Source organism: Acinonyx jubatus, chromosome A1, assembly GCF_027475565.1.
Source record: "Acinonyx jubatus isolate Ajub_Pintada_27869175 chromosome A1, VMU_Ajub_asm_v1.0, whole genome shotgun sequence".
NCBI classification, from domain to species: Eukaryota; Metazoa; Chordata; class Mammalia; order Carnivora; family Felidae; genus Acinonyx; species Acinonyx jubatus.
The window spans coordinates 120,439,787-120,455,473 of NC_069380.1; the positions used below are offsets into that span (position 1 = coordinate 120,439,787).

At 44.0% G+C, this 15,687-nt stretch overlaps 1 protein-coding gene across 1 annotated transcript; it reads right to left on the minus strand.

Moving 5' to 3' along the window:
* Positions 1 to 1,779: 1,779 nt before the first annotated feature.
* Positions 1,780 to 3,260, minus strand: GPR151 (G protein-coupled receptor 151). Its single transcript, XM_015083164.3, has one exon. The coding sequence runs from the start codon at positions 3,137 to 3,139 to the stop codon at positions 1,880 to 1,882; it is 1,260 nt and encodes a 419-aa protein (XP_014938650.1). The 5' UTR covers positions 3,140 to 3,260; the 3' UTR covers positions 1,780 to 1,879.
* Between the last annotated feature and the right edge of the window lie 12,427 nt (positions 3,261 to 15,687).

A 15,687-nucleotide genomic window follows, 5' to 3' on the forward strand; every position in this document is an offset into this window, starting at 1 on the left:
ATCTGCATCTTGACTTGGCGCTTACTGTCAAACTCCTTAAAGATATGTGATACAGTTTACCCTGAGACCTATGTCAATACTAAGGTCTGACCTCCCCATAAAGCCCCATTGTGCCAAGTGATGATTTTGAAAGGCGCATTCAAGACAAAGACAGCTCTAAGTCTCCAAAACTATCTGAAGTAAAGCAATTGTTTTTATTTGTTTACAAGTTAAAATGTCAAAACAGTGGAAGCTCACATCCAGCATTTACTATATTATATAGTGAACAATCTAATTCAAATAGTTCACCACAGTTTTCAAGGTAATCCCTTTGTATAACTGTCTCACAAAACAGTATTTGGGTATTTGGGTTAAATTGTACTTTGTGATCTTGTGAGCCTTAAAATAAAAATTTGTAATGAACCAGATAAAATGAAATCAGCCCTATCTTCTGTGTTGAAAGCAAACCACGACCATTTGTAAAGACAAAAAAACATACCCTAAAACCCATAGACTGGACATTTTTTAAAAAATACAAATTCAATCCACAGCATATTTTTGTATTTTAACTTCCCCATGGCTTGGCAAAATGGCAGGTTTTTTTCTGAGGGAACCCCACAATGAAAATACCCCAGAGTTCCATTATAAAGTAATCAAGAATCATGGATAAATGTCCTTATGTTTAATAGGGAAAGAAATGTATCATAATGATTGTTTTATTGGGTATGATTTACCTTGTTGTAAAATGAAGTTGTTGCCTTTTACTTGAATTATATTGGTAAAGTGTTTGGGAACACAAAATTTAGTAGTATTGCTTTTCTTTCTCCATCGCCTTTGTGCTGTTTGTTTTCTATTCTTAGCCAAATTCTGTCCTGTATCCATGGAATTTTTTCTTTTCCTATTATTTTTTTTTTTCCTTGTTACTCTTGATCATCTTTGTAACAAAGACCCTGAGGTATTTTAAAACTTGGGCAGGGTTCAGTGAGTTCAGTGTTCAGGGGACATTTAGTACCATTTAACAGAAGGAAGATCACCATCTCCGTTCCTTCTTTATACTTGAGGATTGCCTTCAGTAATTAATACTTTTGTCATTAACTACAGTTTATATTTATCTTGACAGAAAGGAGGTATCGGGAGGAACAGATTGATAGCAGCTTGCAGAAGAGTACTTTGCTCCTGCATCTTGGAAGCGTAGGTAATTGGGAAGAGAAAGGGCAGTTTTTAAAGTTCTTTCTCCATATCAGAATTTAGAATGTCATGCTAATTAAGCTGCAAAAATCCTCTGATTTAGCAAATGAAGACTCACGGAGACCTCTTTACAAAGACTAGCGAAGCAGGTTTTAGTGTAAGGCGAAGCTTAGCCAAAATAAGCCACGGTTTGAAATCAGCCCACAATGAAGTGGTGATCCTTATTCTGGCAACCTTCAGGCATGGAAAATCTACGTGGATTTTCATAAAGTAAATTTTGAGCTTAAGTGAACTAAAGTTTGCTAAGTGAAGTTAAGGCTAGCAGGTTCAGGAAGAAAGTAGAAGTAAAGGAGTCCAGCCTTTGACAAAGAAGCTCTACTCCAGCCAGTACAGGAGTACCCAGTAAGAGAGCAGTTGTGAACCAGGGACAGAGAGTGTCTGGGATTTCTATTCACGTGTGACGGAAGCATCTTCACACAACACTGAAGTTAATTCTTTGGATAGCCAGGATATAATTCTGAAACATCACCATGACTCCTAACACGGTGTTCTACTTACCAAATGGCACATTTTGAAAATGCATACTGTGAAGCATTTTTGTAATTCCTAGAGTTAGTAATTGGACCATGGTTTATGTCATAAAGTGCAGTATCGACAAGCAGCAGTGCAAGTAAATACATTAATCACAATTTGTTTTGCTTGGAAAATTAATCTATTTATCACAGTCTCCCGTCTCTTGATCGTCATGTTCCCAGGGGGTAGGGTCATTGTCTTGTACACAAGGGACTGTGTCCCTCTCATGCCAAAACTGCTCTACATCAGGAAGGATGGGGATCTGTGCCTTCTCCGTTCCGTCTACACTGGAGGAGGGAGAGCCAGGCTTCTCTCTCTCTGGTATGGGTGCTGGGGACTCTGGAGATGGGACATTGTCGGGAGGGACATTTGAGTTACCAGCTGGTGTTTTCTGAGACTCTGAGGCAGTTGGTGGTTTTTTGGTTATCATCCATTTCCACAAGCCTTTCAGGCCTTCCTTGAACTCTTCTGACATCACTAGGAAAATGAGAGGATTTGCCGAAGAGATGGAAAACATAAGGACTTGAGACAGGGCTATGAAACCTTGTGGTGGGGCTGGGCCTCCAGCCTTCAGATGCCAGATCCACAGCCACGCTATCCAGTCGGGGAGCCACAGCACAGCAGAGGTGACAGCGATACTCAGCAACATCACTGTGAGCTGTCTGGAGCGCATCTGGTTTCTCAGATTTTGAGTCTTAGTGCCTCGTTTCTTACACTGACCATAAGCTCTCCAGAAATAAAAACTGGCAGAGAGTAATGGAAGACAAAACGCCAGGAGAGGGTAGAGCTTACCAAACATTGCCATGAACCTTTCGGCCACTGGGGGGACGTCCATGAGGCACATTTCCACACCTGCATGAAGCCTGGTGGTGCTAAAGAACCATTCTGGCAGGGGGAGCAGGCTAGCTACAGCCCAGATGGCCACCAGCACTGCCCAGATGGTGCAGTTGTGGATACTTACTTGCTTGGCTGGGTCACTCGCATACATGAAGCATGCTTTGGCCACGGCAACGATCGTCAGGCTCTTGGCTGCCATGCACGTGTGGATGAACCAGTCAGAGGACTTGCAGACAAACCAGCCTAGGTCCCAAACCCCTTTGAAGTATGCTGTCGCTCGGACGGGTGCAGAAAACAGCAGGAGAGAGAGATCAGCCAGGCTTAGATTCAGAATCAGGGAGTGGATCATGGATGGCTTCCCTTTCCAAGCGCTATGAAGGAGGACGCCAATCACGCAAAGATTCCCCATGAAGCCCACCAGGCAGACGGCCACCAAGAGAGCTGGGACGATGGTCCTCCAGTCCTTGGAGTCAGAGGGCAGGTACCCTCCGGCAAAGTGGAGGTGAGCAGACGACACGTTCATGGTGCTGGAGTTGGAGTCTGTGGAGGCAGCTGCCAGCATCCCCTCTTCCACGCGGCTCGTCCTTACAGAAGTCAGCTTCTTTCTGTCTTCCTGCCCCGGCTCTTTTGCCTAGGAGATAAATAGGCTGTCATCCGTGTCAGATGACACCTCTGGACCCTCCCCTTGCTTGTTTCCTGAGAGCAGAGTGTGGAAGAACATGGACCCGACTCTGCCTTATGTGACGCGTCTCCGCTGCACTGAATGGTGAGCAGCAGGGCTGCTCAGGTGCCTCTCATTAGCAAGCCTCATGTCAGATCGGCAGCCCTGTGGGGTCAAAGCCCCAGAGACTCATAAATGATAAATGAGGACAACATACATGTAAGTGGGCTCTGTTCCTGGGGTGGGGGGGAGGGGTGTCACGCGCCAGTCAGGCAATCGTTTTCAGCCAGCTGTTTCTAAAATCTTGACTGCCGTCTGTAACTCAGTGAAGCCCGCATCTGAGCAAGTCAGTCTTTTGCACAGAAACCTGGACCAGAATCACCCGCTTACTTGATGCAGCAGGTCTGGAGCAGGGCCCAAGAATGTGCATTTCTAACAAATCCCCAGGGGATGTGGATGTCAGGGGTTGATCTGAAGCAAGGACCGATGCTGCTTTTCCCCCTGCGGAGATGGGCTGCTGCCTTCACCCATCCCACCCCACTGGCAGCCGGCTGAGAGCAAACACGCAGAGGAGGAAGGAAAACAAAAACTGCAAAGAAGTCCTATGGAAAAATCAAATTACAAATGACTCTAAATTTAGTCGCACGATTGCAAGTTTCTTTAGAAGTGATGATAGTTAGACTCTGAGCTAGAACACATTGAATACCATTTCAGCAACTGATGACGATGATGAAGGCAACCAAATGATGAATTAGGCTGCTCTGCAGACAGAACTCCCAGAGGAGTTACCTAGACGGGAGGAATAAAAGAAAAATAAACAATTTCTGTGGGGAAGGCGCCTTAGGCATTTTAAAGGAAGTTACATGTTAAAGTAGAAAAAAAAAATTCACAGAAAAAAATGATTCTAGAACCAGTCTTGACATTTATGGTGGCCAGTGGAAAGGTGCTCTGGAGGAATCTGAGGAGCTAGGGTCATTCGGGCAAAGGGGTTTGTGGAATCGCCACGAAGACGCGCCCTACTCTAAGCCTGGCGGAACCAGGAATGCTTTGTGTCCGACACAAAAAGTGCTGGGCTGGCAGTCTGACCTTTGGGTTCTGGTACTAGCTCTGTTTTCTATCAATTTGTCTCTGGAAACTAAGGGAATGACATTGAAAAATTCCTCAAAGCCTGAGCCATCTCGGCTCTAAACTGCCAGAATAAGCAGCCCCTGAATGTTGGGAAAGCTGTCTGTGCTGGTTTTCCTTGTCTGTCTGCCTTCCCCTTCTTTCTGGGAAGTCGTGGTGCTTAAGCAAACAGTAATGGGGGGCAGTGCCTTGTCCCAGCCGTGCGCCGTAACCCCCAGTTAGCGCTTTGGACGGTGAAACAATAGACGCCTCAACAGCAGCAGCACTTGTGGGGGGCGAAGAGGCCCCCTCCATCTCATGGGGAGGAACGTGGGGGGCGGTGCACAGAAACTCACTGAGTACTGCTGGAAGCAAATGGACATCGTGTGAATTATACACTAGCTGGAGTATGTGGAGGACAGCGGTTTGGGACCACAAACAAATACTCCTTCGTATCATGGCTTCAAGCTTATGATGGTCCAGGCTCCTGAAGACCGGTAAGACAAACAGCTTCCTACATGAGTTCAAGAAGGCTTTAACATCTCCAAAGTCTGATCTTTAAAAGATGACTAAGGAAACTAAGCCCCGTTATGTGGCTCTTCCCCAGCCTGTTAAAATGGACTTGGAGACGGCTTTGGTGGTCCAGCTAGAGACCAAATGTGTGGCCTGAAGAACTGCAAGCCTGAGTTTTTCACATTTTCTGGAGGTAATTTATTTTAACTTTTTATTTTGAAATAATTGCAGTCCGACTCGACTTCGGCTCAGGTCACGATCTCAAAGTTGTGGAGATGTGAGATGGAGACCCACATCAGGCTCTGTGCTGATGGCGTGGAGCCTGCTTGGCATTCTCTCTCCCTGTCTCTCTCTTTCTCTCTGCCCCTCTCCACCTCAAAATAAATAAACTTTAAAAAAATAAGTTAAAAAAAGAGACTATATGCTTGCAGCAAAAAGGAATTTTCTCCATTGGCAGGCTGAATTACCTAGTCCAAGTTTTTGCTTTTCTTTTGATACATCAGCATTTGTGCATCTAGGTATTGACAAGTGTTATATGTAGCTTGTATCCACTTTTTCTTCATGTTAACATCATTTCCATTTAAAGGCTAGATATAACTTAGCAAACCTAAAGGAAGAAAACCCACCATATGCATTTCTTATTTGTAAGTTGATCTTTGTTGATAACATATTCACTGAAATATAGGACTAAGTTGTATGCATAGCGAACATATGTCAGGTTTCCCTATTTTTATTTATTTTGGAAAGTTGCCTCATATTTGAGCCCCTTTCCTGTTTGATAGAAGGGATCGTGGGGAGAAATTATGAGAGGGAGGTGGATTGAGCAAGTACAATACAGAAATAAAATGGGTAGTTATTTGGGATGAAAAGGGGAAGTAGCCTCCGCATCCCAAAATGCTGGAAACAAACCAAATGCCCACACTGGTGAATGACTAAGTAAATTACATTCATGCAGCGGAATACTATTCACCCACATGAAGGAATGACTCATGCTACAGCATACATAGGTGAACCTCAGAAATACTCTGCTAAGTGAAAAGAGGCCAGACACAGAGACCGCATGCTGTAAATTTCCTTTTAGATGAAATGTCCAGAAAAGACAAAAATACGGAGACAGAAAGTAGATTAGTGGTTTCCTGGGGCTGGGGCTGGGGTGGGAAAAGCGGCGAGTGCAGATAAGCACAAAGGATCTTTCTGAGGTCATGGAAGTGTGTTAAAATTGGATTGTGGGGATGGCTACACAACTCTAAATGTATGGAAACTCTTGTATACTCAACATGGGTGGATTTTATGGTATGCAAATTATACCTCAATAAAGCTTTTTTCTTTTCTTTTTTTTTTTTAAGAGTCCTTTGGGAGGGAGAAATAAAAGGTAAAGAGCAGATCTGTCCCTGCTCTTAGAATGCTCAGTTGGCTCCAGGAGAAGGGATATTCTATTCTGAGATTGTGATTTACAGACACAAATTATGCAGCCAGGGAGAGATTGCGGTTTAGAAGGACCCAAAGGAAAGTGCTGGCCGGGGAAGGAGGACATCTGAGGTCAGCAGAGAGAAAGGGAGAGTTTTAGAATTTGTTGTCTCTGGTGCTGGTTCCCCAGCTTGGAAATGGACTCCCAACACAGCCTTCTGCCTCCACTCCATACTCATGCTAAGCCCCCAGCAGCAATGCCACAGCCGCTCCCGCCCCCAAATGCCTAGATGGGTCCTAGGCTGCTCTTCCATGGGGACACCCCCATGGTGGTGACGTTAAGAGGAAGCCCCCTGGAAATTGAGCGGTAGTAATAAAACAGATAATATAAGCCATAGACTTTTTTTTTTTTTAATTTTAAGTTGCAAACGACCTCAGCCAGTTTATAAACTTCAAAGGAACCCAGACAGCTTCAAGCCTCCATTGAGCTGACAGCCCAGAGCCTGGAGCCTGCTTCGGATTCTGTGTCTCTCTGCCTCTCTGCCCCTCCCCTGCTCATGCTCTATCTCTCAAAAATGAATAAATGCTAAAAAAAAGAAAGAGAGAGAGAGAGAGAGAGAGAGAGAGAGAGAGAGAGAGAGAGAGAGAGAGCGCCCAGACAAAGCAAAGTGGTGGGCAAGATTTTAAGTGGCTTAAAAAAAAAAAAAAGAAAAGAAAGAAATCCAGGGTAGTTAACCTACAGTGTTATATTAGTTTTAGGTGTGCGTAAGTGGCTTTTGATAAAAGCAGAGCTAAGTAGGATCTCTTAGCAGGGCTGGGCAAAGTTTACCCTATAGCTCAGGTCCAGGGCATAGTGATAATAACATCACTGATTGGAGGAGTCCCAAGTGCCAACCCGAGTACTAAGCGTCCTGTGCACTGAACCTCGGGACAGCTTCTGGGGACGGTGCTACTGCTAAGACCCTCCTCTTACAGATGCTGACGCTGAGGCATGGAGACCTGAAAGGACTTTCCCTGGGTCTGTAGATCACACAGCTAATAGATGGCAGAATTGGGATCGCGAGCCCGGTGGGTCTGGCCCCAGAGTTGGGGTTCCAGAACTGGTGTTCATAAGTACTGTGCTATCCTGCACCCCTAAAGAAGCTGTGGGATAGTGTTCTTTAAGATCACAATTGTGAAACTCGTATAGTTCAGTCCAACAACAGGTATTGAGCCCTTTGGCTCTGGGGATACAAAGCTTGTGGACTTTTCTTTCAGTTAAATATTCACTGAGCCACTTCAGCTCTGTGCCAAACACCAAACATCTGTGCTCAACCTTGGGGCCGCAGGCGGTGCAAGAGCTCCTTTTCTTAAGGAGCTGCAATCTAGTTGGAGAGATGAATGGACAGGAAAGTTCAGTGACAGTGCTGCAAGGGGGGTGGCCATCGTGGGCACCTGAAGCAAACTAAGAGCTGGTGGGGGAGGGTCTGACCATCAGAGGCCTCCTGCAGATGGGAAGTCTCAGCCCTGCCCCGACTTGCTCATCTCTGCCACAGCCTTTTTTGAGTTCATCAGTGCTGTGAATTCAGTCTCCCTGTATGAAACACACCGGAAAACAGCTATCTCTTATCAGAGGAGTTAGCAGGGTTTGCTTTGGGTGTCCGAGAGTTAATCTCTCCTTCTGCCTGTAGGTTTGCAGGCTCTGAACATTGCCCAGGAAGCTCTGGGAGGAGCAGAGTGGATCGGGCTGGGCTTTGCCGACCAGCAGTTGGTGAGCTCGTTGAGTGTGCCCAGCTCTGGCTGTGCGGGCATTCTCTAGGTTAGCCCTCAGGGACCCCGACTCCTTACTCTCCCCTCTCTCCCACTCCACTGTTGAGGAAGAGCCACGACACATGGTTGGTATTTCCTTCTTTGCTGATGGCTTTGGTTCATTGAGGCTCCCTTTTCCCAGGGCCACGGGTCGTGCTATCTTTTGGACTACTGTTACCTTGTTTCTGTGTAGTATATCTGGCTGTGGGGTCTTCCTGACTGGCACATCCCATTACTTCGGGTCTAGCGTCTTGTAGTGTGGTTCCAGGCTGCAGGTGCATGCTGAGTGACAGTCTGTCTATGAGTGGTGAATGGGTCTGGCCAGGTCTGGGTGGCCACTCCTACAAGACAGCACCCCCTCCTGCTTCTGCTATTGGTTAGGTACCTCTGAAGTCCACTGTAGGGATGGCTAGCCTGTAGATTTCAAATTCCGCAGACTGGAAGCTGGGAGATCTGAACCCTGCCCCTAAAAAGTGAGACTGTTATACCTGAAAGCAGCCCTTTTGCGCTGTGTGGGTCAAAACTTTTCCAGGTAGGGAGACTGATGCTCTAACTGTGGACATGACTTGTTGAGGCCGCTGGATCCTGGGTAGCAGGGCACAGGCTGGGATCCACGAATCTCAGCTGACGCTTCTTGTTTTTCACATTGTCTTGCCCTTTTTCCTGCTAAGGATTTTTTTTTTTTTTTTTTTTTTTTTGGTTAATGGTTCATGTTTTGATTTTATGGAGGATAACATTTGACATAGATGTGAAGGACAGTAAGAGTATAAGGAGGTTGGTGCATCTTGGCTGCTTAGGCAGAACTTGAAACTTTCTTTTGAAAAAAATCACTCCAAGTCCCATTGAAACACAGCTGTGGTTGATATTACGGTGTATTTAATTTGACCTTTTTTTTCCCTTCCTGACAGTTTGTTTGCTTCTTACATTGTTACAATGTGAATGATAATTGTAGCTATGGTTTTTGTTATAATGTAACCAGAGGCCCTGATCAAAGACCTCCTGGAGAGCACTATGTCAGGGATTGATTTCATCCCAGTGAAGATGACACAGGTCTCTCTCTCTCTCTCTCTTTTATAAGGGCACAAAAGGAATAACCTTTCAGCAAGAAAAAGACTAAAATATTTATTTGGGCCCAGAATGGTTAAAATCCTGCTTTGGACACAGTCAGCCCATCCCTGGCTACAGCTACTTTGTTCTTGTAGGGTATCATTTGTTGTGGGTCCTTAAAGAATGACAGGTCTCATCATTCAGAGGAAAATCTAGTTTAAAAAAAAAATCAAAATTCCATTGCCATGTCCATTTCTTTTACCTTCTTTTTAAAAAAGAACTCTGTTGAGCTATGATTCACATACCATACGGCCTACTCCATCTGTACAGTTCAGTGGTTTCTTGTATTTTACTCTTTGCACCTTCTTGCCGGTCCTGATGGGATGGTTTCTTCGGCACGGACTAGAGAGCTGTGTCCACAGAATCCAGCAGGTGGCGCCTGGCATCGTCTGTCACCTGTGCACCAGCCGAACAGGGGAAGAAATGTGCGGTATTCAGAGATGCGGCGCTGAGCTCCTTTCCCCGAGGTGTGTTAAGAAAGGAAGAGTACATTGCCACTCCTGAGTCTGGGATTCTTTTTTCTTTTTAAAATGGGAGAGGAAGCTCTTGTGGTCTATAAGTTTTGTCCTTGCATTTTTATCCTTGGGAGGGATAAAAAGTTAAAAAAAAATTTAAATTAAATGTCCTTAATGACTGAATATCATAACTCCACATCTTTGAAAGAAAAGATGTTTGGACAGAGAGGGAAAGAGGCAAGAACTTGATTCCAAATATTTCAACCTGGGTACACAATGTTGGTTCAGGTAGCTTTGCTGCTGAGCGCATTAACATATGCTCGTTCAGCCCCTCGTTCTAAATCCCTGATGAAAGTTCAGGACATTCTTGTAAAACTTTTCTACTTTCTGCATTATTTTATCCCACCCTGCCCCCCCCATACTTGGAATGGACAAAAGTTGAAATAAGTAAGTTGGAGTTACTTTCATGAAGTAGGTTTATCATTTTTACTGTCATAAAAAAATTTAAATTAGATAAAGGAGTTGATAGTGTCATCATTTGGTAGAAGAAACTTAAAAGCCCCAGAGATTTTGACCTGATAATTAGTTAGAAAACTGTTAGTTGCTGAACTGAGCTAGACCCCGGATTCCTGATTCTGGATCCAGCTCTTCCCACCAGATAAGACTTGCAACGGAACATCAGTCGCTTGAGAGATGTTTTCAGGTATTCTGTATTAGTTTCCTATTCCTGCTGTAATAAGTTACCATGAACTTAGTGCCTTAAAACAATACAAGCCATCTTACAGTCCTGGAGATGAAAAGTCCTAAAGTCAAGTGTCAGCAGGGCCGCATTCCTTCTAGGAGCTCTAGGGGAGACTCCATTTCCTCCTCTTGGCCAGGTTCTAGAAGGTGCCTGTACTCCTTGGCTCATGGGCTGTCCTCCATCTGCAAGGCCAGCAGAACAGCATCTGCTCCCAGGTGCCCCCTCTGACTTCTGCTTTGTTATCACATCTCCTTCTCTGACTCTGAGCCTACTGTCTCCCTCATATAAAGGACCTCTGTGATTACATTGGGCCCCCTGGATAATCCAGGGTCATCCCATCTCAAAATCCTTTCCTCAATCACATCTGACAAGTCTTTTTTTTTTTCCATGTGAGGTAAATATTCACAGGTTGCTAGGGCACAGGCCTCTTTATTGGGGGGGGGGCGGGGTGGTATTATTCTCTCTTCCATGTATTCTTAAAGAAGTTTGGTGGTAGTGAATTTGGGAAATGCAGGACTAAACAAAGTTAAATAGGGCTTCTCCGCCCTTCAAAAAGCAACTATTAGAGCTATATTTGTTAAAGCTTTTGTATTTGTGAAGCACCTTGCTAAATTTTACATGTAGTATCTCATTTTATTATCATGACAATAGTAAGGAGTTCAAATGAATTCAAAGGAGTTCATTTATCAAAGGAAGAAACTGAAGTTCAATGGTAAGTAACTCTGTCAAGGTCCCACTGCTAGTAAGTGGCAGAGCTAGAATTCAAACTCAGATCTGACGCTAGAGCTTAAGTCTTGAGGTTTCAGGATGTTAATACTCTGATACGTTGTAAGGCAGGGGCTGTGGAGGCAGAATTTTCCAGATTAATTTAGACAGGATTATAGCATTTTACCAGGCTAGTGTCCTTCAGAACACTTTATGAAATGATAGACTTGGTCGCCTTGATATCAATGTTATGCAACAGTACTCTCTGTGATGAAGGGAATATTCTATATTTATACTTTCCAATATGGTAGCCACTAGCTCCATATAGTGATTGAGCACTTGAAATGCTGTGAAGGTAGCTGAGGGACTGAATTTTAAAATTTATTTGATTTGAAGTATTTAAATAGACATAGTCACATATGGCTATTGACTTCTACACTGGACAGCACAACTCTGCTTTTTCATATCTATTGTTCAAGTTGACCCAAGTCCAGATTCATGTAATTACTTTACTTATTCTTTATTGTTTTAATTTTTTAATGTTTATTTTTGAGGGAGAAAGAGAGAGAGAGAGAGCATGAGCGGGGGAGAGGCAGAGGGAGAGAGAGGGAGACATAGAATCCGAAGCAGGCTCCAGGCTCTGAGCTGTCAGCACAGAGCCTGACGTTGAACCACAAGGTCATGACCTGAGCTGAAGTCGGAGGCTCATCCAACTGAGCACCCAGGTATCCCTCCATGTAATTACTTTACTTTTGAGCATAAAACTGTATTTGGTTTAAAATTCTATTTGAGGAATTGTTGACAGCTTTTGAAAATGCCACTGGGAAGGACGTGCTTTTGGGTGTGAGATGACAGTAAAACAGGATTTCAGGTGTCATGAGAAAAGCCAGGGGAGATTTGTAGCCATTGAGTCCCAGTCTTTGATGGAACTATCTTGGTTGTTGTTAGCTGACCACCTCTGTCAAGATGGATGTTCTAGTGGAACTACTCTCAGTTGTTCAACAGGAATCTATGAAGCCATTGTAATAATTGTGGATACATGAAGGGAAGAGGACTAATGTCTTGTAAAGTCTTTGAGGCCCGCTGTTTGAGGAGACAGTATGTACTTCGGTGAAAGATCATCCATAGTGTCACATAAGATGATACCACTGGGAATGTAAAGCATGTACCAAGCTAATACTGTGGTCAGTACGGCTGATTCTTAATTTAGCTGTGGAAAACCTTTGATCAGGAGCCCAATATCTGCAACAGGTAAGATGAAAGCAGCTCTTTTTGAAGCAGGAGGGGAGTGAATCATAGTTCTATTATCTGAGCACCCCTCACTTACTCTTGAGGCCTGTGAGGTACGTCTCTGAAACTCCAGAGTATATCATTCACTCAGAGAATCTAGAAAAGGGGTTAAAAGTTGAAAGGCAGGAGAGTTTCTGGGTTTCTTACGGAAGGCTGCACAGGAACGGTGAGATGTGACACATCCTAGATAACTTGATATGTATATTTTCAAAGATATATCATAGGTAATATGTCACTTTGACAAAATGCTACCAGATGACTTTGTAAATTGGCTTTTTCATATTATGTCATAATTAACCTTGAACAGTTGATCTACATCTTTGAAATGGCTGCTGAGTGTTCTGTTCTATGTTTGTATGGGACAGCGCATGTCTGGGAGGAAAGGACTTATGTAGGGTCTCATGACACTGATCAAAGTCAGTCCATTCCCATCAACCTTGGGTATATTTCTTACTCAGAGCCAGCATTAGCAGTTATTTAGAAAGAGCCATCCTTGCCCATAAATGCCAAATGACACTGGAGACCATTGAACTGGCTTAAATCTTGCTAAGGTCATTTGCATTTCCTGTGTTATGTGGGTACTGGGATTACCTGGACAATTGAATATTGAATCCTTTAATTCTTCACATCCTCCACTACCAGGCCTTTGCCCGCTCAATCCTGAGCACTGCATTTTAGGAAGCAACTAATTCAAAGTCATGTGGTCAGTAAGTGGTAGGCCTGGGATTTGATCCCAGGTTGTCTGTCTTTGGCTCCAAAGCCTTAATATGTCCCCAAAGTTAATTTTCCTTCTAATAAATGGAACCCTAGGTAATGAATTATCAAAGGGAGGTATGGGATCAGCTCCTGGGGAATGGTAGAAATGTGTGTAATAGACAGTGTCTATGTGCTTGATATGAATTAGCTATTTCTCCTGTGATGACGACCAGAATCTAAACATTTTCTCTTGGAGTTTCCCCTTCAGCAACAGCCCTGCTTATTTGCTGAAGACCCTTCGACATATTTCTTTATGCATATTTACAAATAAGTTATATATACGTATACAGTTGCGAATGGGATTTTACTAGATTCCATCACCAGTGAATCTTTCTTACTATGTAATATGTGTAACATAGTGGCGTAAGGGGCTTTTATACCTGAAGTGTGTATGGAGGTGATCTATGGAAAATGAGGCAGAGCTCTGTTCAAAGTGTAGTTAATAAATATTATAAAATACCCAGTAACTTGTCTTTAGAATTAATATTTGACATATTTCCTGGAATCAGACAAGTTTTTTTTTTTTTCTTCAATTAAGAGCTACACACAACATGGGGCTTGAACTCACGACCCTGAGATCAAGAGTTACCTGCTTTCCCAGATGAGCCAGCCAGGCGCCCTGGACTCAGGCAAGTTCTTCATCTTGTTTGTTTGGTTTTTTTTTTTATCTTACACAGACGAATACAGTGGACTGTCATAAAGCCTGCACTAAGGCCAGATAGTTCTTACTGCCTTTTGGCACCCTTCATAATGTCTATTGCTATTTCATCTGTGCTGTGTTTGAGACCTATACTTCTGGTCAACACCTGCAATTTTATTTTCCCAGTTCCCATCCATTTTTAATAATAAGTTCGCGAAATCACACAATTCCATAGATCATCCAGACCAAGACTGTGATGCTGAGCCTGAACTACCGAAGAGCAGACGGTGCCCCCTTGTGACAGCTCGAAATACTGGCTCAGCTGATGGAGAAAAGAGTGAAAGTGGTAGTTTGAGTGCCCGTGAACGACTGACAAAAACAGGGGTTGAAGGAAGGTTAGGGACTCTTGTTGAATGGGGCAAAGATGAAAAACACTTTTAATTGGGCTAAAGACATCTCAGTAAAGACAGAGGGAAATGAACGCAGAGGGAAAAAAAAGGTTAAAGATGCTTATGAGAGGGCAGTGGCACAGTCTTCTAAGCTGTACGTCGGGGACCAGCAGCTTTGGCCTTCTTGGGAGGTTGTTAGAAATGCAGACTTCCAGGGGCGCCTGGGTGCTCAGTTAGTTGGGCGTCCGACTTCACTTCAGGTCACGATCTCGCGGTCCGTGAGTTCGAGCCCCGCCTCGGGCTCTGGGCTGATGGCTCAGAGCCTGGAGCCTGCTTCCGATTCTGTGTCTCCCTCTCTCTCTGCCCCTCCCCCGTTCATGCTCTGTCTCTCTCTGTCTCAAAAATAAATAAAGGTTAAAAAAAATTTAGAAAAAGAAAAAAAAAAAAAAGAAATGTAGACTTCCAGGTACCCTAGACTCCATGAGTCAGAATCTGCATTTACCAAGAACCCTAGAGGGTTTATCTATACCACGAAGGGTGAGAAAGACTGGCATGAGCAGCAGTGTTTGGCCCTTGGACTTGAGACTGAGATGGAGCCGGGTTGAAATCCTGGCTCTGCCGCTTGGTAGCTGTGTGTGCGTGAGCAAGTAACAGGTGTCTAACTGCAAATGAGGGAGACTAGCATACATTCCTCCTCAGACGATTGTAAGGCAGCCATCGCTGCCAACACTGAATGAGGGCTTATCGAATTCCAGGCCCTGTTCGAAGCTCCTCTTAATGAGATATTGAAGGCTACATGCCTGACAAGTGGTAAAAGCTCACCCGTGGAAAAAATGATGGGTTGTGATGACTGTAATCATCATACGGCACAGTCCTTGAGCCACTGGACAGAATGGAAATGCCTCCATGGGAGACGTGAAGACTGTAGGGTTGGCAAGTAGGGGCAGTGTGCTGAGGTCTGCAGGGAGATTTGAGGGTTGAATTCTGAACCTGACCCCTCTTTTCATTAGTGATGCAAAAAAGATTATTTAAGATGAAACCAGCTTGCAGAGAGCTTGCTTAATCTAATAAACAACAGGAAATCTGTTTAACACAGTGGTTCTGAAACTTATTGATCTGAGGATCCCTTTACACTCTTTTTTTTTTTTAACATTTATTTATTTTTGAGAGACAGAGAGACAGAGCGTGAGTGGGGGAGGAGCAGAGAGAGAGGGAGACACCGAATCCAAAGCAGGCTCCAGGCTCTGAGCTGTCAGCACAGAGCCTGATGCGGAGATTGAACTCACCGACTATAAGATCATGACCTTAGCTGAAGTCAGACATTCAACCGACTGAGCCACCCAGGTGTCCCGATCCCTCAGATCGGGAGGCCCCCTCAGAGTTTTTGTTGGTGTGGATTATACCTGTCTTATATTGACCTTACTAGAAACTAAAGCTGAGAAAAAATTTTAAATGTTAATTCATTTAAAGGTAATGGCCCATTAACATATTAACATAAGTTACAGTTTTTATAAGAAATAATTACATTAAATTTTTTTTTTTTTGGAGAGAGC

What these genes read in the sequence shown, in the direction of transcription:
- GPR151 (XM_015083164.3), bottom strand. Translation starts at nt 3,139, where the DNA reads ATGCTGGCAGCTGCCTCCACAGACTCCAACTCCAGCACCATGAACGTG.